The sequence below is a fragment of the Cyphellophora attinorum genome (assembly GCF_001299255.1).
Source record: "Cyphellophora attinorum strain CBS 131958 chromosome Unknown Contig25, whole genome shotgun sequence".
NCBI classification, from domain to species: domain Eukaryota; kingdom Fungi; phylum Ascomycota; class Eurotiomycetes; order Chaetothyriales; family Cyphellophoraceae; genus Cyphellophora; species Cyphellophora attinorum.
Genome location: NW_017253253.1, coordinates 161769 through 184142, shown reverse-complemented (window position 1 = coordinate 184142; position 22374 = coordinate 161769). Strand labels below are relative to the sequence as shown.

Below are 22374 nucleotides of genomic sequence, written 5' to 3'. Positions count from 1 at the left end.
CGAGTTAGTGGAAGGAGCGGTGGGTGTAAAGCATGCATAAAAATGAGCGTGGTGAAATGATCGGACGGCATAGACTAGCTACACCTTGCGAAAAGGAAAGATGTCGACGAGTCTGGCGCCCAAAAGATGCAGTCGTCGCAAGGACTCGATGCCGTGGGTACAAATAAGAGGATCTGTCGTGTATTAAAGCTTCCTCAGCGCTTTCCGTGATCAAGAAGGTTTCTCCTGGCATTACCTACGTACATTAAATCCCGTAGCCATGCTTGAATTTCCCCAGATCAGAGGTCAGAGCTGTTCCCTGCGACGCGCTGGCATGTTTAAGGTTTGTGCTTTTTGGTGCGTTCAGAATGCCGACCCCCTTGACACTCGCTGACACGCGTGCAAGGGCGTGACGCGATCTGAGCTTCCAGCGGGCCTCTTCCATTATGGCCAAGATCTCCAGTTTCATTTACACGGCCGCATAACTTCGTTTCGCTACGTCGCCCAGCGCTGTGCTGTGAGTATTCCCTCAGCTCTTACAGAAGGTGCGAAGGTAAAGCACTTGTGCAGGACTCTCGAGGCTGCTTCATGGGCTCTTGACCAAGATGCAGAACCTGAAGCAGAGCATGACAGAGGAAAAGATCTAGCCCGCCCAGTCTTCTTCGCAGAGACCTCAGTTGGCGAAGTGGTCAATTCGCAATAATCCGTGGCTGGAAGTTCTGCGTTCAATTGATACCTACCGAATGAAATGTTCACACAGCTGCCCGGCCCAACTATACTCATGTCGCAGAGATCATGAATGGAGCTGGCGCGTCCCTCGCCGTTGACGCAGACTTTGGAATGTCGTGCGCGAATAATGGAGATCTCGGGCTTCGGCGGCGTCGATAGGGAGAAATTTGGAGCGTCGTAGAAACTACAACTCGTGTGCTTCCATGACTGCACAACGTTGCCTCAAAGACCGTTGGCCTGCAGGCATCCGTGGCGGACTGTGTACCTGCTGTATTCATTGAAAGCGGAGACATGTGCGGCGGGTCATGACGAGATAGCATTGAAAGGGAAGCCAGGCACTGACTTAATGCGGCTGGATCCTTAGTCATCGAAGAAGGCAATCACGCTAGAACGTGTCTGCGCTAGTGGGCGGCAATGATCGCTCGCTCTTGTCTTCGACTGCTCCTGCAGTCGGTGTTCTCCCACCTGCTTGTCCAGGCGCACTGTCAAACACTGTTATTCAAATGTCGAAAGGCTATCTGACGGTCTCTCAGCAAGGACGACATACTGCATGCCCATCAGTCGCCTCTATATGAAGACACCCGAAGCCAGGACTTCGAAAACATGGATGTCATTCACCACCCACTGGTGACTTGTGCCTTGAAACCTCTGGCACTCCACAGTCTTTATCACAAGCCCTCTAGCTGACCCACCGTGTCTTCTCTTCGTTGCCGAGCGTTTCGAAGACTGGCGACTCTTGCTTTGCTTCAGCGCTGCTTGAACTTCAACCGCCTCCAGGCCTCCGCGGCGACGGTCTGGCATGCGTTCAGCCGAAGGACTTAGATCGGCATTTCTTTGGGTGAACAATGCGGGTAATGAGGATGAATTTGCGTCTGGAACTGAAAAGGTGGTTTGTCTGAACACCATCAGAACTCATTCCAAGAGAGTTCAGCGGAAGAGGAGAGATGAGCGATTGACATCGAGCGCTTTGAAGATCGCTCAAGAAGGATTTCAGACCCCAAGACAACATACTGTGCCCAGCAGTGATATTGGGAACAACACTCTGCCCAGCACTCCAGGCTCTGAGCTGTCGTCTCAACAGCTGACACTGCGGCCCCGTCGAACGCCGAACAAGACATGTGGACAAGGCGCTCGCCTCCTCACCGATCCAGGAAGAAGCACTGATGCTTTCCGGACGTTGCCTATGCCACTGACCGAGGAGAGACATCAGATTGTAACGCACCTCATTGACTACGTGGGCGACATAGCGTCTGCGCAGCGGGCGCCGGGGTTCAGTGTGCTCACGGATAGATGGCGCAGGTCAATCTCAGCAACCCTTGATCTAGCATTCACAAGCCGAGTCAGATATGCCACCCTCATCAGCGGCTGGGCTCACGATCTCTCCATGAGATATGAGAAAATCACGCGGCAAACCGTTGTAAGTCTCATGCATCAGAGCTTAGCCATTACTCGGGAGTCTCTTCGAGACCGACAACATATATCGCCTGATCACTTCTTTGCAGCGATTATGCTCTTCAGAGCTTATCGTGTCCTTGGGGACACAGAAGCCGCAGTGTTACACCTGCGTGCAGCTCACCAATTCTGGAGGGTTCTTGGAGGACCAGGTCACGTTGACGATGGGACGGTAGGCTTGTTCTGTTCCAGCGTATTTGGTACCCTCGAGATCGATTATGCTGCACTCGAGCCGCCCATGCCACCTTTCTACCCTCAGGGCGCAGCACCCGAACCATGGCCACCGAACATCGTAGTCAACGCGAAATGCGCACAACCTTCTGTCTTGTACAGAGCCGACGTCGATAGGCTGGTGGACATGATCGTTGATTACGCTCAACGATGCTCTCACGCCTCGACTAACTGCTCAGAAGCCCGATACGACCCCGAAGCGGAGCTTCTCAACCTTTCGCTGCGCCAACATTTGCTGTGCCTTAGGACTAATGACCGAAGAGTGCGAGCGTTCACCATTGCTCTGCAACTTCTCGTGTTCTCGCTAGCAGGCTACTCTTTCTTTCGATTACACGCTCCATATGGTGCTCAATATATAAAGAAGGCGCTGGACATGTCAGCAGGCACATGGCATGACGATAATCTGTGTCACACAGTATGTTTGGTGATTGGCGCACAGTTCAGTTCGGATCGCTGGTTCATCCATCAACTCGCAATTCTGGCCGAAGAGATGGAGTTGCTGACTCGAGAAACAATACAGACGTTGCTGTTGAGAAGCTGTGGAGCATTGGTTGCAGACAACCTCATATCTCAGGAGACAATCAAGAGCTTGAGCGCGAACGTGGACACAATCATTGGCAAGCAGCACCAGCAACATTCCGGAGTCTGCGCCATTATTCCGCGAGGGTAGACGCTTGCAGTGATTGAATAGCGACGGTGGTCGGCTGGGGTGAGACACATGAGGATCAACATATACTTTGAACCGCGGGCCCCCTGCATTCAACCTGCAAGCGTGTCACAGGAGTTCCGAGGCTGCAATGAGTTGTATCGATGGAGGACTCTCCTTTCACAGTGCCGCCATGTGTAGCTGGCAGCGTCTTCCACGACTTCGATGCCGACACCGTTGACGACAGCGTGCACCCGGAGGTGCGCGCAGTACAACACATCGACCTCCTAGAACAATGCACAGAATATGCGAAATTCGAAAGGCTGGAGGTGGCTATGTTTACACCTTCTGGAAGTTAGAGAGCAAACCTCAGCCAATGCCTTCAATTGCAGGTGTGGTAATAATATTGAAGTTTGCTGCATACAGTAGCCATACGAGCTCTAGCTCCACGAGCGCTCTACATCCCCCTCCCAGACCTTTGGGATGGCGTCCGCGTGTGACGCACGTCTTTGACTCACAGCAACCGCCTAACCACGAGCTCAAGGTTGCTACGCACCAATGGCATACCCCAAAGGCTTAAATATCTGCTTGGAGATGCCCAAAGGAGCCTGGAGGTTGCAACCGCGAATAACGTTTCGCCCAAGCTTAAAGGAGGTCAGAGAACACTCAGCCTACTCTGCCAAAATTGGAAGTGTGGTATGGGAGAATTACCCTTTGCTGAGCACAGAGGTCCACTTCCGCGTTTCATTAGCTGGAATGCCATGCAGTTCCCCATGGCAGCGTGAGGCATATGTTCTTTTGGGCTTTGCTGAGCCTCAGATGGGCTTGCAGCCTTGCAAGGAGAGAATGTATAAAGCTTCGAGTGCTCGCCACTTGTCGAGGTGAAAGAAGAACATCAATCCATCTCATCTCAAGTCAAGAAGACATCCACACACAGCTCACCCAAAGTCATTCGCTTCACTGCTCATCAGCCATAAGCCACAATCGCAGCTTTTCGAGAAACATCAGCATCACCCACCCCAACATCAATATGAAGTTCACAATCGCTGCCGCGGCCTCATTCGTTGCCCTCGCCACCGCTCTCCCTCAAGTAGCTTCATTCGACTGCGCATCAGCCTCATATCCGGGCGAGTCTGGCTGTGGTGCCGCGCCAACCACCACCTTCGACTGTGCTTCAGCCTCCTACCCAGGAGAGTCAGGCTGTGGCGCCGCTCCCGTCACCACCACAACCTCCAGCAGCTTCGACTGCGCCAAGGCATCCTACCCGGGCGAGTCCGGCTGCGGTGCCGCTCCCACCACCACCACAACATTTGACTGCGCAAAGGCCAGCTACCCCGGCGAGTCAGGCTGCGGTGCCGCACCCGTCACCTCGACGACCACAGCCAAGACCTCGAGCACGACCTTTGACTGCGCCAAGGCATCCTACCCAGCGAGTCTGGCTGCGGTGCCGCGCCCGTGACTTCGACCACATCATCAAAGTCTATGTCAGGCTCCGTCACAAGCTCCAAGCCTATGCCACCCCCACCAACAGCCCCAGTTTCCCACACAACAGTGATCTCGGGCTCGACTACGGTGGTACCCGCTAGCACTACCCCATCGACATACACTGGTGCTGCTGCGCAGGCAACTGTTGCGGCACAGTTCCTTGGCGGTGTCCTGGCGGCTGGCGCTTTCTTCTTGTAAGGACGCAATACTTGTCCTGAAAGGTGATACTGAATAGCAATGGTGCTATTTTGACATGGCTTCTGAGATTAGCCTTTTGTACCGCATAGGGAGGAGATTAGATATCCCATAGCAGAGCAACAGACTCTTGTTTTGAAATCAAGCATTATTGAAACATAAAATCGGTCTTGTCCTTGGCTTTCGGTGACTGTTATATCGAGTCCGCTTCCATTTGAAGGTCGATCTTGTCGATAGTCGTCACTTCTTCGTTTAAAAATGCCAGGACTGCCACGCTTGAAACTGCAATGCGTGTCGACGGATGGGGAACAGACACGCTTCTCATCAACAGTATACTAGTCGAGGTTTCCTGTGCCGTTAGACAGGCGTCAGCTCGTGCATGCGCACGTTTGTCGTTCCTTTGCCGGCATCAGTGGCATTTATGACGCTGCGCATTGACCGAGCTGGCTTGATGCATTTCTGCGCGCAGTTGACACAGAGCGACGGCATTGGGTGCTTCTTGAGTCTTTGAGGTAGCCCACACAAATGCCAACAGATGGTCGAACCAGCTCGATTATCGAGGGGCATTAAACTCGGTCCGTGTGATGGACTCTCTCGCATCGTAAGCCAATGCGCATTGTGAGGCGTAATACCATGCCATGTCTCGTCTTCTGTGCGACCTTTGTCTGGTGTCGAGTGGTCTGACTCTGAGGGACTGGCGGCCTAGCAGAATGGCATCGCCATTGCATCCAGAAGACCATGCTGGAATCGCTTGCATCACCCACTCTTCAAGCCATGCTCACCCTTCAGACCACTACCTTCTCCCGTCGCATCCTCGACGGGCTTCTCGAACCCCAAGTTCGCCCACTCGTCCTTCGCCATCAACCCCTTCTCCATCCGACACCCCAAGTAGTCCTTCGCATGCATCCTACACTCTTCACTGTTCTTTCCTGGCGGGTTCTGCGCTCTTATGCACTTTAGATACGACGCCATGAAGTGCTTGCATTCGCCGTCGTGGTCGAGTGGGAAGGAGCCGCGCTCGGGTGGGGAGGGTTTGTAGCTGATTTGGCGACCGCCTGGGCCGCCGAAGCCTGACATTTCCGTTGCGAGTATTCCGAGTAGGTGAAGTCCTCCCGTGTAGTATTGAGGGAGCGAGATCTTGAATGAAGATGATGAAATTCGATGGACTCTGGAAGATCGTATCATGCAGTGGAGATCCTATTCTGGGGGCGGATCTTTCCGCCTCGATCTACATTTGCAGCACTCAAGCTTGTCTCCTAGTAGGTATTGCTCAGGGCCTAATCAGACACTGAAGCTGCACCAGATCGAGGCGATCTTAAGAATAGGGATGATAGATTGCATTTATGAGCGTATCCTAGATCTATGCGCATTCTCAAGCTCCGTCAGCGGGAGCTGGCATGACCACCGTTCCTCGCATTTCGGCATATCTCATTTCCTTTCCGCTGGAACGTCCTACAAACCTTTCCTCCCACGGTACGGTGCGACGACTGACAGTCATGTGGGAGATTGTCGTACAAGAGGGGGTCGGGAGCCATCCCAGCTAGTGACAGTTCGGTGAAGACGGACGCATCCAGGCGTATGCACTAGGATCATGTCAGGATCAAGTCGGAAGACGATCGCGAAGTATAAATGATTGGATTCCATCTCAGTTCTCCAAGGTGAATTTGTAGATTCTCCATTTATGTAGATTCCAGAAGCAAATAAGAAATTCATCACATGGGCAAGAGGACGGGTAGGACGTGCTTACCGATGTATTGATCACCTCTCCGCACTACAACGCAAAACAACCCTACCTAGATAGAGCAATCATTAGCAGATGTCAAGATCTATCGGTGTATCTCGACAGTGTGAAGTGGATAAATCTCAGGCTGTTGGGTGTCAGCATGTCTCGCAGCACATGAATGGCATTCGACTGACCTCATTAAATCAGAATTTTCAGTGTATGTACGTTCATTTCCAAGCACGAGGCTCGGTTCAAACAGTGTGAATAATGTTCATCATATGATGGGACAAGGGTCGACAAAAGACTGAGTGGAACAGTACCTAGTTTCCCAGTGTTAGCGCAGCTTCACTATGAGGGAGTATGCCATGAGTGGGCGAACATTGAGCGCTGATCAGCTGACGAAATCTCAACAAGCGTCGCAAGGGTAAGCATTGCCACAGGATTTGTACGTCCTGCTTTTTGAGGGCGCTGCCGTCTGGCGCGCACAGTCTGTCCGCCCGTTCGTTCAAAATTCTTCATATGAGGATCGCTGGGTCGCAGTTGGAGATGGGCAGTATGTACCTGTTGCAGAAGTCAGCATCTGTGTGGAAGATCGAGACAACGGATTTCGAAGGTGTAGGAAGGCTCAGACAAGGCTGAAACTTGTAGTCGACAGATTCAACATAGTAGATTATGTTCGAGGAATGCCTTTGCGTGTCGCGGTATCATCATCGAGGGAGTCGGGGGGTGCCACAGTGGATGGTGCGTACCTTTCGATATTTGATTATGTTTGAAATGGCCGTGCGAGCCAGCTTTGCATCAGAGCATTGGATCATGGGTTCTGAGATTCGAGTCAGCTGCCGGTCATGGACGCAGGATATCGAAGGGCTGTAGAGTGAAGTTGCGTAGTCAGAGTAATTCTAGAGATAAATGTTCTTCCGCAGAGAGAGATACTCTTGGAGTTGGATTGTTTTTGAAATTCATCCTGAGGGACATGTGCGGACTTTGCAGGCATCGAATGACTTACCATCATCACATCATTCAACGGGCAGCTACCAGCGAAGCGCGACTGCACTGGCGCAATACTGAATGCAAGAAGTTGGGTAAGTAGAGAGTACATCGCGGTGAGTGCACTTTTTCGAGGGCCAAATATTTCGATTTTGGATTCGGCCGACCTGCTCGAATCAGAAGCTTGCCGTTGTGGTACGGTGGCTTTGGCTGCCCCTGCACGCACAACCTGGAGTTCAGGTCCTCGTTTCACTGCCTGAGACGTTCTTTCGAGTACGTACATGTATCTCAACCCTCGTTTTCGCTCTCTATTCAAGCTGCCGGAGCATTCAATCGACCTGATACATTACAGACAGCTCAGGTCGCTCCATAGCCTAGGCAGTGCTGAATATGGCAGTTGTATGCAGAGGGGCACCGCCCTGTCGAGCCTGTGGACGGCTTCTTTCCATTGTTCCGCCATCGTAAGTGGCTGCGCCAGGGGCGCGGGGCACTGCAGGACTTGCGGCGTCGAAAGCGGGACCCGATTGCGATATCCGTTGTCCTCCCTGTCTGTCCTTCACGTCAACAGTCTGAGTCTTGTATTCTCACGTGTCCTACACGTCCTGCGCTACCAAACGCTAGACGCCAAAACCACTTCTATGGCCACCGATCCAGACAAACGACTGTCTCTACCATCTCATATGTTACACATTCACTTAGAACCACGTTGATGGATCGAACATGGCTCGGTTCGTCGATCTTGACGATTCGGACGAGGGTGCATCAGTCTGTGACAACTCGCAAGCATACCTGCAACGGGTTGTAGAAGCAGCCCGTCTACCTTCAGCGGTTCAGCAGCCCTCATCACTAGACAAGCATGCCGACCGTAGTGGCACCGACCACGCGAGCAGCGCCAGCTTCGCGGCTGTGCTTGCTTGCTTTCCGTATGCATACACATAAGCGGCTCGATATAGTCAAGAGCTTGCGGACCGTCTGAGATCGCTAACCAGAACTGTAGTGTTGCTCTATCCCTAGCCAAGCACCTCGACCTCAATGACCTCCATTCCCTCTCACTCACCTCCCGCAGCATACACCGAAACCTGACCCAATACTCGCGACATCTCAAAGCACAGTCCCTGCGCTGCACGTTCGATGACCAACCTCTTCTGTCAGATCTCCGCAAGTCAGACTCTCCCTCCTTGAACAACCATACAAGATCACCCGAATTCGGCATCCACTCCTCCAATACGGCCAATTCACCTCATCCTACAAGATCAGCAGCTGTGCACGAGACCACGTCGCTTCCTGCAGAAAATGCGGCATTGTAGTCTGCCGAAACTGCGTCGTCAAACCGCTGAGCAACAAATACCTTTCCGAACGCCACCGACGGCTCTGCCGAACGTGTCTCGACGCACCACTTTCTGCCCATCTCGAACCACTGACGACAGATGACCTGCCTCATCACGAAAACACGCCTCCAATCTCCGGCGCCAGTTCAGTCCGCTCCGCTCGCTCTGCCTCTTCCTCCTCCCGCCTCGACGATGAAGACGAGCCCTCCCAGCCCGTACCGCCAGCAGATAGTTCCAGTACCAGCTCCTTCACCCTCCCAGCCTTCCTCCGCCTCTCCTGCGCCTGCGCCACCCGCGGCGCCTACCTCTGCGCTGCCTGCGGTCACAATCTGCGCGCCAACGACACCACCTACCGACGCGTCTGGACCTGGCGCTCGCGCTACTCCACGCACATTGGCGGTGGGCTGGGTGTCGGCCTCGGCATGGGCGATCAAGGCCAGAAATGCGGGCGTGGAAGCCACTGCTTAGACTCCAGCACTAACAGTGTCAGCTGGGTTGAGATCGACTGCTCCGATGGCGACGGTGAAGCACTAACGGCTGGCAGTCGTGTCAGCACGCCGGTACCGCACTATCAGCATCGCGACACCGCAGGACAGGCCGCGCCAGCTAACAGCAGCAGCAACAAGCCAGGCTACCACCAGCAAGAGATTGAAGGTATCGGCGGCGTAGTGAAGAAAAAAGTGCGCAAGCGCGTGAAGACGGGCGCCACGGTGTGGGAGTACGACGACGAGCGCACGTCGGGACAGTATCTGGCAAGAGAGACGAGTGGGGCGGAGAGGAGTTGGTGTGGATGGTGTGATCGGGTCTGTTTAGGTGAGGGTGATGATCTGGCATCGGTTCTGGGACCGACTCTTTGACGAAAAACATTCACATTGTTCGAAAAGGTCCTGTATTCAGCGCCTCTTAGGTTTTGGCCGTAGGAAATGCACGCTGCCATTGTACTTGGCATACCGATCAAAGTGGTTTCATCGGGCCGTAGAAGCTACATGTGAGCTGTCTCGCATCATCACCGACCAAAGTCGTCCCACCTCAGACCACCACCTCTCCCACTGCCACCGCCCACATGACCAACCTCGTCTTGCACACTCCCACTTGCTCTCTCATCAGCGCCATTCGCCACGCTCCTTCCCATGGCAGTGGTTACCGTACTGGCGTGCCCGCCAACGACATGGTTGTTGATGTTTCTTCGCCTCTTTCCCTTTCCTTTCTTTCCTGCACCATTGGCTCTGTTCAAGGCACCCCTTTCATCCACTTCTCCATTCCCATTCCTTCCGCCGCCGCCCAGGCCCCTCTCCCTTTCTTTCTCCTTCTCCTCCGCCGCCACCTCATCTTCATCCTTGCCCTTTCGCAGCGCATACTCTCCCTCCTGAGGAAGTTCCCACTCTTCGGTATCGACCCAGTCCTCCCCATCGCTCCACTCATCAACGTGGCCTTCGGCTTTAGACCACCGCCACACGCTGTCTCGGCGGTGTTTTGCCAGATACAGCTTTTGGAGTAATGATTCGTAGCCTCGGAGGATTTCCTCTTGTTTCTGGATATATAGTCCCAGGAGGGAGCGGGTCTCGAGGAGCTCTTCAGGCGTGAGGGACAGGGAGGCGGCGGTCTGGAGGAGGCGGGTGTGTGGATCTGTAGGGTGGAGATGTGGTGGGATGAGGAAGAGGGGGTCGGGTTGGAGGAGAAGCGACGATGGTGCGGTTGAGGATGATTCGGAGTGGCTATCGTCATCGGAGTCGTTGTTTTCTTCGGCGGCGAGGGCGCGCGTTATGCGCCGGGTTGGTGGAGGGGGTGTCGAGGACGTCGAAGAGGCTGCGTCTTCGGCGGGGTCTTGACCATCTTCTGTGGTATGGTTGTCTTTCGTGGTCTCGTTTTGGGGTTCTGCTGTTTCTTCGGGTTGTGCAGTGACGCCGTTTGATTGCGTAGTATTTGTCTCCGGTGCTGGCTCGATTGCCGTGTCCGCTGATTCGCCGTGGTCGCCTTCTTGCATGACCACATCTTCGTTGGGCTGCTCATTGGACTCTACCTTGGTGACAGCATCATGAGCCTCCTCAACTACCGTGGCTGCGACGCTTCCGGACTCCTTCGAGGCAGCATTTGCGATCTCGTTATTTGTGTCCGTATGCTGCACCACTGCGCACTCGCCGATCGTCTCCTCGTCTTCATCCGCGTCTCTTTTCCGCTTCAGACTCGTTTCCGCAGCCTGCCTAGGCTTGGGCTCGAACAAATCCCAGTCATCTGGCGTCTCGACCTTTTCAAGTGGGATCCACGACTCGTCGCCGATTAGCTGCCTTTGCAGATTCTTTGCATTCCACAGATTTGCTCTTTCCTGTCGAAGCTTCTCTTCTGTAGTAGTGACCATGTCGGGCAGAGCGGGGTCGAGGTATGGTATTGAGAGCGAAGGATGGGTTGCGAGTTCGGAGGGATGTTTGAGTGGGCAGAGAAGTACTGTGTAAACGTGTTAATACTCGACTCTGGCATTGGAGGGGCGCGAGGTACCTTCAAGGTGGACGTCGCTATATGGGTTTGCTTCGCGCGCATCGGCGTCAGCCTCTGCGTCACTCTCGTTCTCGTCAACTTCGTCGCCGAACGCATCGAGCCGTGGTGGGTTTCGGTCAAGGATGTTTCTGGTATAGCCGGCATGCTCGACAGGCTAGTAGAAGCAGATCAGTAAGTCGGTGTGGGCTGACGTGAATTTGTACGTACATGCTTGTAGCCAGTAGGTCCGCGTGGATATGGTAGTGCACCGGCATGAACATGACCAGCGCCCTTCTTCAACTTATTATATCGGTTTGTGCTGCTCTGAATCGGTTCATCTGAGGCAGCTGGCGCGATCATTAGCATCAGGGTCTGCAGAAGCGACGGCAACGTTGAGAATATGCCAAACTCACCCCGCCTATCGCGCAATCGCTTGCGTCTGAGGGCTATGATGACTTGCGTGGTCTCAGCATGCTGAGAGGGTGCCATGTCGGTGGTCGTTTGTGCGGTGTCACCGCTAGACCCTTTCGAAAGCTTTTGACGGACAATCAGCGACTTGGGACGCAGCCTACAGGAGCACAGGAAGGCTCAGTTTCAGTACCGATATTTCTTGGTATCGTGCGCAGTCAGGACTGCATTTTCAAGGTATAACGATGACTGAAAAGGGCGTGAAAGGTGTCTGGAGTGCGAGGTAGAGACATGGTCGATCGCGCTGCGGAGAAGCCAGCGCGCTTCATTTCTTTGGGGCCGAGAATGACATCGTTGGAGGCCAGACTTACCCAGGAGTTAGAAAGCTATCTCCGAAATACAGGCAGTAAAATGCAAATCACGAGCATGTGAGGGAAGAAAATTAGAAAACCGTGTCTGAATCTGTGAATGATTCGTTCGAAGAACTTATGTCTAATTAATCTGGAATCGAAGACGCTCAACATCTTGCTGGCTACTTCGATCTCCGGGGAAGCCTGCCAATGCTTGTGCTGTACTGCCGTAATGCTGCCGTGATCGTGAGCCTAGTCGCAACGTGGAAACCTCTTTGGGCGGTGGCACGCTTCCAACCTGAGACATCTGAACATCTCAGTGTATTGCGCGCTCCACATGCTTGGCCTGATCGTGGGTCTCATGCATTCTTCCTCGTCGTCCTTGCGTTCGTGGTTGCCCAATGTGCTCCGGCTGACTGGTCAACCTCTGTGGGATCGTTGATGATCTCGCGATAAGGCATGTAAGCATGTCGCCTCGCGTGCCACTATCCTGATCAATCAAGACTCCTGATCCGATCGTGTTGATCATGTGTGACGCTCACGACTCGACTTCAAACCCGTGGCTGTCCGCCCTGTGTATGAGTCGCACTACTCTGCTGATGCTTGAGAATCGCAGCTTGTACAGCTCGAGCCCGGATCAGTCCCATGTTGACTCCTCCCTTAGTGACCATAGCCTGCGACTGCATCTGATTCTCCACCTGAGCCTGACCCTGCATCCTCGTCGCACTGCTTTCATCCGGGTCTTCATCAGCGTCAGGACCATCATCATGATCGTCGTCTAGCCTCGCATCGGCGCGTGCACTCATACCGTCATCGTCCTCGGCGTCTTCGACGAAAAGCAGCTGACGAGTCGGAGCTTGTTGTTGGGCTTGTGAAGAACTGTTGTCTGCGGAGAAAGGAAGTGGTGCGATACCGGCCTCGGCGAGGCGTTCGCGCATGTCGCGGCGTTCTTCGTCTTGCCAGCGGTGGAGTGCAGCAGCGTAGTGAACTTTGAAGCCGAAGATGGTCGGAGTGAAGCGCTTGAGGGATTTCTGAGGTATGAGAGCGGGGTAGACTTGGAAGAGTATGTTGTGGAAGGATGTACCGAAGTAGGCACCGTCGATAGTCGAGTGTCTGCTAGACTTTGGAGAGTAGGTGTCTTCACATCGGGCGCAGTACAGCTTCACGGGCTTCTTGCCGGCGTTGTTTTCGAGACCGCACGGGAGGAGAGGTTGGCCTTCGCAGTAGACACGTGGACATCGACCGAAGTCGGACTTCTTGTACTTGTCGACCATCTTGGCGAGACCGCGGGTAGTGACGATGTAGCGAGCGTGTACGAGGCCGTAAAGGTGGCGGGCAGACTTCTCGATGGCGTCGCGCATGTCATCCTCGCAGTCTAAGTCGAACACATCTGTGATGAGGTCCAGGGCATGTTGGTAGTAGTTGACTTCGATGTTAAGGCCAGTCAAGTTGAAGCGATCCGTCAGGTACTCTTCGTCGATCTCACAGAAGTACTCATTGCCGCGCGAGGATATGAACTAGTGAAAGAAACAGTTAGCAACGGGACGTAGAAGAAGCTGTGCGAAAAGAGGCGCGCGAACTTTCATGATCCACTCCGTGTACTCAGAGCTGTCGTCTGAGAGCGTGAGCTGGGAGAGGTTTTCCACGGCAGAGAAGAAGCGATCGTCGCTGATGCTGCTCGTGCTCGAGTCTTTGCTGGTACCACTCAGATCTTGACGAGGAAGCGGCTTCCTGAGTCTCTGCTTCTGCTTCTCCTTGCGCGTCTCCTTGTCCCCCTCCCTCGCCTTCTCCGCTTGTCGCTCCACCGCGCCCGGGATTGATATCGGCTTGGAAGGCATCGTGATGTTGGCTCACCGGAGGAGAAAGCAATTGCAGCAACAGATACGCGAAAGTTGTTGAAAACGAGGGGTAAGTTGTGGAAACCAAAATTGCTGACTAGGCGCATCGAAAACGCGACACTCTGAATACAGCACCTGGGGCAACTACCTGAAGGGCGCCACGGTGACCAGAACTCCACAGGAGCACACAACAGATGACAAGCAAAGGAACAAGAAAGAGAATTTGCTTACCCAGTCTCTCCAGTAGCTGGTGTAGTCACTGTCTGTTTCTGACTGAAAGTCATCCATCATTGTTGAATCTTCTGTGAAGTCCTCCAGTGGTGATTGGCAGCATGTGCAACAGCGCAGGCTGCGCGCACAGTCTCTAGAGACTCAGACAGCTGCTATGAGTCTCTGAGATACTGTGCTACACTTACGCGATCTATTAGTGGTTGTTCATATCAGTGAGTTGGTTGTTGGAAGTTGGTCGAAGCGAATGAGGCGTCAACAAGGCGGCGGAGTCTAAATGGGTTTGTCGGCACGGAATATTATTCCGCCGGCTGGACATCTTGGCCTTTGGCCACTTCTCACTTGAGCAGGCTCTAAGCACTTTTATCCTCATATTGGCAAGCAGTTTTTCGTTTGAAAGATTCCAGAAGCAGGATGCCCGGTCTTGTAAACACTACGAGATCACTGATCGAATTCGAAAGTCTCATGTTGCTGCCGGCGACAGGCACGCAGTCCTCGCTGCCAGAAAACCCCAGCGAATCAAACGATCGGCCAACACGATGATTTCTGCAATCCAAAGTACGTATTCTGATCTGGTACCTACAAGCGTATCAAGACGATCCCAACGATAACATCATCCGACAGCTCCCGCGCTGTTGTTTCGCGTGATTTGCGGTCGTTCTGCGCTAGGGTGCAAAAATGTGCAAACCAGGGGCTCCCTATCGGCGGCAGAACTCGTTACGCAGTTCGTACCGCTTTCCTGTACTTCAAGCTATATTCTCTGCGCATTTTCAGCTCTCTTGCCTGATTGATCATCTTGCGTTCTTGCTCGCTTAGCATCACCTTCTTCGAAGAATCTGCAGGCAACTCAAACTCCGAGTCTGAGAACCCAATTCCTGAAGTTGAAACCTGAAGTCGAGGTAGCGTTGGACCTGCTCGTGACACCGGAGTGCTAGGCACTTTACACGGCGACGTTGCGAGTTCGTGCGTAGTAAAGCTTCCGTTGTTCGACCTGACACCAACTTCTGAACGTGCTTGGTCTAGTGACCGTCGTCGGGGTGCATCAAAGGACTGTCCTGGACGATATGGCTGATATGGCTTTGACGGGAATGGCAGAGTTCTCTGTCGTTTAGCTTCGACCTTGGCTTCGATCGAGGCCGCGACTGAGGCGAGTTGATTTGGAGGAATGTCCAGAGAGTTGTATGGTATCAAGGTAATTGGTAGCTGCACAGAGCAGCTTTTGGACCAGCCCACTGGGACCACCACGTTGATGAAGTAATGGACTTCGAACCACCTACCTGTGTCCACAGAGACACTGTTGCGAGGTATCGCCAGAGGACAGGTTCTGACCTCAGAATGAAATGGGCGAATGCCGGCTCTCCCTTTGCTGGAGACCATAGACCATGTGCTGCAAATCTCGATATCTGTCTTCTTTGGTGTTCGGCTTCCAACGTACTTTTCGCTCTGCGGCCCATATGCCGGCGCTGCGTAGTTGTACCACATTGTGGTTCTCTGCAGCTGAACTTCGAACCTCTTGATTTCGCGGGCCGAGCGATTGGAGATTTGCACATCAATGAAAGCGTCAGAGCCGCTGACCCAGGTCTTACGGTGCAGCCCCGCTGAGACCGTCAGAGTTTGTACCTCCGGCGACTGTGTCACCGTCAAGGAATCGGTTGCGACCAGAGGCTGGGGCAATCCTGCCAGGGCTTTCAGCGGGTCGTAAACCTTGAGGACTGAGATATCCTGGCTCTTGCGGACGATGTGTCCCTTTTTCTGCTCACCGACCTTCACCTGGGCTGTCACTGAGAGCATGTACCGGATTACCCCTGATTTTGACTTGTATGGCGGTGGACCAGGATTCAGAGGGAGATTGACGCAGAACGGGATCTTAGCCGTGCCGGACGTGAGGAACCAGCCAAGCTCGGAGTTGTAGTGTGAGCTGCGGCCATTGACGATTGAGCTAGGAGGCGGGTGGTTGATGTCGAACAGCTCGTGGCCCAGTGTGAGGAAAGGCCAGAAGCGTCTAAGACTGACTTCCTCTGTGCCAATGACATCTACTGTCAACCGCGATATGGTAATAGGCTTGGTCTCTTTTCGTGAGTCCTGGGCACCAGCGTCGACCGTGAGAGTGACGTGGCCCTCAACAGTGCCACCACCGACGAAAAGTAGTGACGGGAGGCGTACATCCAGACCAATCCGAGAATGCTTGATGGTGCTCTCAGTCAGAGTATTGAAGTGAGGAGCGGCGCGAATCACTGTGTGATTTGGGGCTGGTCGCGCTTCGTCTGAGCTTTGGGCCGAAAGGTTCACAAAATGACGAACTGGTGAAATTGAACGTGAGCGGACTGGCACGCGGCGTATCTGAGGTTGTGATGGAGCCGGCGGCAGCTTCCACTTCGGTACATGGACCAAGCTAGGTTTGCTGGATGACACTTGTGACGGGAAAATACTCATGGAGGATCGTCGTTCAGGGACTTCTAGCGGCAAGCTCAAAGTACTTGCTGCTCTGCTTCCTATGCTATTTCCTGCTCTTGAATGTGATACTTCTCGAATATCGGATAGCTGTGGCCCGGGGGCTCTCTTGCTGCGGGAATTCGTTCTCATGGCGGCTGATCGAGTACTCAAAATTGCAGTCACAAGGTATCAATTCGAAAGGATGAGATGCTTGTTAAGCGCTGTGCTGTTTTGGACATGAGAATGTCGACACGGAAGTTGAGCAGTCTCGCCCCTTCCGCAGTCTCGCAACCTGTCGTACTTTCCCATACTGACCTTGATGCAACGAGCGGCAGTCACGACCCACCGTAAGCGACTTAGTCGCCATCAGCCCGTTGCACAGCTTCTTTTAGTGACGCACAACATTTTACCTCATCGGAATCTGATGAAAGCAGATGTCGATGTCAACCTACACAATCTTTCCGGGGCAAACGCTAATGCCAATTATCACAGCTGATGGCCCTTGCTCTCTCGGCTGTCTTACCTTTCCAAAGCGCACAGAGTCGCTGGGAAGCGACCGAGAGGATGGCTCGCCGTAAGTACACGACGAGTGGCCTTTTCAGAGACTGCGACCGTGTTATTCCTGAGCCGATCGATGGTCCTCCGGGGTGATAAACCTCACTTGATTTATCAACACTCGTCGCGAGCTTGGTGGAATCTCATTAATGTTGATCGCCACCAGGCTCCCCGATGCTCGCATTCGAGTCGGACATGTCGGAAGGCCTCGGCACAAGCCTGGTACGTTGTCTGCAAAGGGTTCCGAGGAGAAAGCTCGATGTCATCTGACCATAGGTGACCTCGATCAGGCTTGGTGCTGTACGGTGGATGTTGGATCAGCCTCTTCGAATTTGCTCCGCTAGGCCAACTCCGGAGGGTGCATCCCTAGTACGCGCCTGTCATTGGTCCCCGCATTCCTCAGTTCGCTTCCGCCTTGATGAAAATTCTGCAAAGCTTCCAAAATCCACCGGTTCTTCGGATTAGCAGAGCAGAAAGAAAAAGTGCATGGAAAATCTGAGAAGCAGCCGGCACCGGAGGGGAATCTTGGGCGTATGCCAACGCCCTCTGTCAGCTCCCAGTCTTCCCTCCAGATGATCATCGCGCATCACTTTCGCACTTTTCCGCGCTCTTGTTCAAGCTTGCAGACTCGGATACGTGAAACGGTCAGGGCTGAGGATCGTCCCCCTTCGCAGTGCACATCACTTTCGAGAGGGATAGTACGCGAAGAGACGATTGAACACCCATGGCGAGAGAGGGTGATTGCCTTTTCTAAATAATCCCGCCTTCGTTAGCCACCACGCACGCAATTTTTCTCTTAGCTTATACCATTACCTCACTCTATCTTTCTCCGCACTTTCCATTGCCTTTCAAACCCTTATCTCTGTTTTCCACTGTCACCATTATCAAACATTATCAAACGGTATAGACACTGCACGCTACGTTAGACGAAGCTATCGACAGTCCGGGGGATCTACGAGGCTGGCCGCCCTGCCATTGGAAAGGGGCTTATTGCCACGTGCTTATGCCAGGAACGCTGCATTAGGCTGGGAGCACGATTGTGCTGATGACAATCATGGGCTCCGTACGCGATCCAGACGTCATTGTCAAAGACGTCTCGGCAGTACCTTCGGGTGGCACGTCTAAATCAGACTCACTTGATTTGAAGACCGAACCCGGCCATGGCATGTACGACAGTCCTTCCGACTCTTCTCCAGAACCAGAGGCCAGTGCAGGCGTTGGACCACAGAACGACAAGACATCGCAGGATCCAGCGCCTCCGGTAAAGAGAAAGGGTGGACGAAAGCCGGTAAGTGATCGATGGTAGTAATGCACGCGCAAATTGCTGACAAATAGGGTAGATCTACGCAACATCAGAGGAACGCAAGCAAAGGAACCGGCAGGCCCAGGCAGCGTTCCGAGAACGACGTACAGAGTACATCAAGCAACTGGAGACTACGATCCAACACCATGAAGAGCAACTTCAGAGCCTACAACAGAGTCATCGTCAAGCCGCCGACGAATGCCTCATGCTTCGCTACAAGACTCGCTATTAGAAAGGATCCTGCTCGAGAAAGGTCTGGACATGCCTTCCCTTGTACGGCTCGATTCCACTGACAGTGAGGCAGGTATCGATGTTCAGTCCGAGCTTGCGCTCAAGGGTAGTCCTCATCTCCGACCAACGCGTCCGCCCATGGCTGCTCAAGCTTCGCCAATGCAGAAAGCCATGTTGAACCGTCAACAAAGTCGACAGCGGCCTATACTTGCACCGCCAATTCAGACTGTAAATCAACCTTCCCTTGCAGGTGGGCAGCGCAATTTTGGAAACTCACCTCACATACAGCCGACGCCTCCTTCACAACATTCCTCGCCGGCAACGGCAAAATCTCCTGCCTTCGCGATGCAAGGCGGGATGGCATCACCAACTTCTGACTTTCAGAGCCAAGGATCTGGTCATACACATCCGCAACGCAGCATGACTGGACCTCGGAATCCACAGCAATTTGCGCAGCAACAACGCCATATACGCAACATGTCTGGCGCAGTAGCCAACCAAGCTCCTGTACGGACGTTGTCGCAAACTTCTGCTGGGCCTTACTATCAACCACAATTCCAGAAGCATTATGATCAACTCGGCAAGTACACCCTCATGACCCCTTACCAAACATATCCGGGAGCTTTGTTCGTCCTAGGCTTATTTCGTGCGTACAGAACAGGAATACGATGCACAAGGTGGCATGTTAGACGAAGTCGATGGCGACGACATGGAGGCCGACAACTTTATTCCCAACTTCAGGCTACCAACGACTACCGCCGGTTCAAGTGGAATGCAAGTATCACCTCCAATGACGACTGTATCTGGCAGCGACCCGATTGGACCTGCTGGGGGCATTCATGGCATCGACCCATACGATCCGATGTTGGATGCCGATCCATTCGGTCTCACCGCAAGCATGCATTTTCCCAATCCGTTCAACTTTCAACCACAGCAGCAGAGGCGATGAGGCATAATTTGTACATAGCGATCGCATGTGGGCTGGAGAGCAAGATCTGTAGCGATGGCGTCGAGGGCGTCCTTTACATGGAGTACTGCAGCTTGAATGATACCCTGATTGATTCACTGTCAACCTGTAGTGTCACCCGTTTGACAAAGTTGACTTGCAGACCTTAAGCAATATTGCGTTGGATATTGCATTGCATACAAACAATGTGTTCGAGTGTCCAGCACTACTGGCGCCCAAGTGGTGGACACAAACGAAAGTCTTGGCACCAAGCACATCGCCGAATTCAAATGCGCTTCAGCTTGCACCTCCGAAATCGTTGTCAACAAGCACGCATAAGTTACGACACTCCCAGAAGCTCGGCAAGACCAGTCCTGATTTGAGGACTACGTCTTGATCGAGTTTGGTTGTCGATTGACCTCAAGTTGCGGTAGTCTTTGAGAACAGCCTTCGCGGAAGGCGCTCTAGAGGCCAACATGACGGACGTCAAGTCAAAGGTGCGAAAAATTACTCGAATGTTGTGCGTTGAATGTGCTGACCCATGCTTTGCGCAGAACCTCTACGAGCTACTCGGTAATCCTTCAGAGCCTCTCGATTCTCGATAGCAATCCTAACATGCCTCAGGCAACACCTCTGACCAGGATTCTGATCGCGAACCCGAGCCACCCACAAAGGCCATCGACAAGCCCACTGCTCGCTCTGGCAAGCGCGATGCACCTAAAGAGGCCCCGGCAGCACCAGCTGCTTCTGTAGGCGGCGCAAGAGGTGGTCGTGGTGGTCGTGGAGATCGCACTGGCGGATTCAATTCCAGCGAGACTGGTATGTAAAATGGTTTTACGTCATACCTGCCACAGCTGACAATTTCACGCAGCTTTCCGCGACCGAAACACTGGTCGTGATCGCAACCGAGCGCAAGACGTTGGAGAGGATGGCGGTGAGAAGCGTCGCGACCGTGGTCGTGGTCAACGCGGTGGCCCTCGTCGAGGCGGTGACCGTCACAGCCGAGCTGCCGTTGGGTAAGTGTTCAGTTTGAAACAGCACTACGTACAACTAATTCCATACAGCGATCATCAGAAGCAGGTCGGCCATGGTTGGGGCGAGCAAACTGGTGATGGCGAATGGGCCGACGAGCGAGCCGGCGAGAAGCTTGCTACCGAAGATCGCAAAGAGCTATTGCCGAGGGTGGTGACGAGAATGGTCAGCTCGCCGCCGCTACAGAGGCACTGCAGCTGCCGAGCCGGTCGAGCCGGAGCCAGAGGACAACTCCAAGTCTTATGCCGAATACCTTGCTGAGCAGGCTCAAAAGAAGCTTGAGGGTCTCGGCCTGAAGGAAGCCCGTGCTCCGAATGAGGGCGCCAAGGATACTAAGAAGTGGAAATCTGGAAAGGAGATCACCAAGGCAGAGGACGAAGACTACTTCAAGGGCGAGGAGAAGGCCGGCCGCCAACGTGATCGCAAGCACGGCAAGGAATTCTTGGACATCGACTACTCCTTCAAAGAAGCTTCGCGAGGCTCAGACCGTGGTGGTCGTGGCGACCGTGGTGGACGTGGCCGTGGCCGTGGCGATCGAGGAGACCGCAGCGAACGCGGCGACCGAGGTGGCTTCCGAGGCGATCGCGGAGGTGATCGTGGCGAGTTCCGCGGTCGTGGTCGTGGCGGACGTGGCGGCGAGTTCCGCGGTGAACGTCGTGGAGGCGATCGTGGCGGTCGCGGCGGTCCCATCGCAGTCAACGACCAGGACGCCTTCCCCAGCCTCGGTGGTAAATAGGCGCCTCGACCTCATCGAGAGAGCCGCATCCTTACCAGATGGTCCGGCCATCCCCAAAATCCCCTTCACAGCACGAGCACCCCAACCATCCCAGCACCTCCACGAAGTCCCCAAATCCGACCATGTTACCTCGTCACAAACAAAAGCACATATTCACCCATATTGGATCATGAAGAGGTCAGTTTGCAGTGGCACATCTGCACCATGACCGGCCATGAGCGTCGCAATGAATGTTACACAAGATCGCGAAGGAAGGATCTCAATCCACGGAAGATTCTCAGCGGGCAGTATCTCGGGACAGAAAGCGATTTCGTCGTCCCTGTGGTATTTGATTGAAGCGAGTTCGTTGGTATGTAGCACTACAGTCTGCTTGCTCGTTCTCGGCAGGCTTGCATCGCCGGACTGGGTGGATGCATTGTCGATGCAATCAAATTTCTTTTGACTTATTTCCTGTGTCCGTAAGCCTGAATCTGCTATGCTTCATTACACATGAACGCATGCACGCAAGTCCCAAGTGTCGTAGGAAATGGCAATATACGATCGAAAGATCTTGCAAGAACGCCGTAGCTGCAGCGCCCTCTTCGGCAGATGCGTCCTTGCAACTGCCGTCCGCCGCGTTGGCCTCGCTCCTTCTTCTCTCCATCCTCCACATATGCCCCCGTTCAACCCACCAACATCCCCAGCATTCCGGACTCATTGCTGCGGGATTGCTAGGCTTCCTCATAGCTGTGCCGTCTGCCGTTTGCCACGCGAATCGCACTTCGGATCAGCTCAACCCACCTGTGGCTTATCGGCTGCTTCACCTAGCCTTTCAGGCAATCCGATCTGGCAGTGCTGTAAGCTGATTGCTCCAAATCCTGGTAGGTCGTGCTCGATCGAGAACTGCCGAATCGCTGTGACCATATTGCCCATCATGACTACACGACTGACAGAGCCGAGTGCGACGCCTTCGCGATTATGATAGAAGCGAATGAGGCTCTTCCTGACGCGGCTGACTACTCATAACCACGACATTGATCTCATAACTGCTTGTGCATGACTGTCCTACTCTGAATAGTCTTACCTGGAATCCCGTCTCGGAGAGCCA

At 53.6% G+C, this 22374-nt stretch overlaps 10 protein-coding genes across 10 annotated transcripts; 6 read left to right on the top strand and 4 right to left on the bottom strand.

Annotated features, from left to right (window-relative positions):
* Positions 1 to 1507: 1507 nt before the first annotated feature.
* Positions 1508 to 3061, top strand: AB675_1496 (uncharacterized protein; the record flags this gene model as incomplete). The annotated part of the gene is made up of 1 exon (XM_018141391.1): positions 1508 to 3061. The coding sequence occupies one exon, from the start codon at positions 1508 to 1510 to the stop codon at positions 3059 to 3061; it is 1554 nt and encodes a 517-aa protein (XP_017997171.1).
* Positions 3062 to 4067: 1006 nt separating this feature from the next.
* Positions 4068 to 4720, top strand: AB675_1495 (uncharacterized protein; the record flags this gene model as incomplete). Its single annotated transcript, XM_018141390.1, has 2 exons — positions 4068 to 4389; positions 4455 to 4720. 2 exons carry the CDS (start codon positions 4068 to 4070, stop codon positions 4718 to 4720), a joined length of 588 nt encoding a protein of 195 aa, XP_017997132.1.
* A 753-nt stretch (positions 4721 to 5473) lies between these two features.
* AB675_1494 (Cytochrome c oxidase assembly protein COX19) lies at positions 5474 to 5794 on the bottom strand (the record flags this gene model as incomplete). Its single annotated transcript, XM_018141389.1, has 1 exon — positions 5474 to 5794. One exon carries the CDS (start codon positions 5792 to 5794, stop codon positions 5474 to 5476), a length of 321 nt encoding a protein of 106 aa, XP_017997147.1.
* Positions 5795 to 8147: 2353 nt separating this feature from the next.
* On the top strand, positions 8148 to 9612 carry AB675_1493 (uncharacterized protein; the record flags this gene model as incomplete). The annotated part of the gene is made up of 3 exons (XM_018141388.1): positions 8148 to 8350; positions 8425 to 8730; positions 8901 to 9612. 3 exons carry the CDS (start codon positions 8148 to 8150, stop codon positions 9610 to 9612), a joined length of 1221 nt encoding a protein of 406 aa, XP_017997226.1.
* A 149-nt stretch (positions 9613 to 9761) lies between these two features.
* AB675_1492 (uncharacterized protein) lies at positions 9762 to 11716 on the bottom strand (the record flags this gene model as incomplete). The annotated part of the gene is made up of 4 exons (XM_018141387.1): positions 9762 to 11197; positions 11249 to 11402; positions 11456 to 11574; positions 11641 to 11716. The coding sequence occupies 4 exons, from the start codon at positions 11714 to 11716 to the stop codon at positions 9762 to 9764; spliced, it is 1785 nt and encodes a 594-aa protein (XP_017997214.1).
* An 820-nt stretch (positions 11717 to 12536) lies between these two features.
* Positions 12537 to 13823, bottom strand: AB675_1491 (Casein kinase II subunit beta-2; the record flags this gene model as incomplete). Its single annotated transcript, XM_018141386.1, has 2 exons — positions 12537 to 13502; positions 13566 to 13823. 2 exons carry the CDS (start codon positions 13821 to 13823, stop codon positions 12537 to 12539), a joined length of 1224 nt encoding a protein of 407 aa, XP_017997133.1.
* A 945-nt stretch (positions 13824 to 14768) lies between these two features.
* Positions 14769 to 16484, bottom strand: AB675_1490 (uncharacterized protein; the record flags this gene model as incomplete). Its single annotated transcript, XM_018141385.1, has 1 exon — positions 14769 to 16484. The coding sequence occupies one exon, from the start codon at positions 16482 to 16484 to the stop codon at positions 14769 to 14771; it is 1716 nt and encodes a 571-aa protein (XP_017997213.1).
* Positions 16485 to 18093: 1609 nt separating this feature from the next.
* AB675_1489 (uncharacterized protein) lies at positions 18094 to 18574 on the top strand (the record flags this gene model as incomplete). Its single annotated transcript, XM_018141383.1, has 2 exons — positions 18094 to 18327; positions 18380 to 18574. The coding sequence occupies 2 exons, from the start codon at positions 18094 to 18096 to the stop codon at positions 18572 to 18574; spliced, it is 429 nt and encodes a 142-aa protein (XP_017997200.1).
* A 476-nt stretch (positions 18575 to 19050) lies between these two features.
* AB675_1488 (uncharacterized protein) lies at positions 19051 to 19522 on the top strand (the record flags this gene model as incomplete). Its single annotated transcript, XM_018141382.1, has 2 exons — positions 19051 to 19203; positions 19235 to 19522. The coding sequence occupies 2 exons, from the start codon at positions 19051 to 19053 to the stop codon at positions 19520 to 19522; spliced, it is 441 nt and encodes a 146-aa protein (XP_017997256.1).
* A 473-nt stretch (positions 19523 to 19995) lies between these two features.
* AB675_1487 (uncharacterized protein) lies at positions 19996 to 21287 on the top strand (the record flags this gene model as incomplete). The annotated part of the gene is made up of 6 exons (XM_018141381.1): positions 19996 to 20016; positions 20074 to 20092; positions 20144 to 20338; positions 20391 to 20535; positions 20584 to 20716; positions 20766 to 21287. The coding sequence occupies 6 exons, from the start codon at positions 19996 to 19998 to the stop codon at positions 21285 to 21287; spliced, it is 1035 nt and encodes a 344-aa protein (XP_017997259.1).
* Positions 21288 to 22374: the final 1087 nt, after the last annotated feature.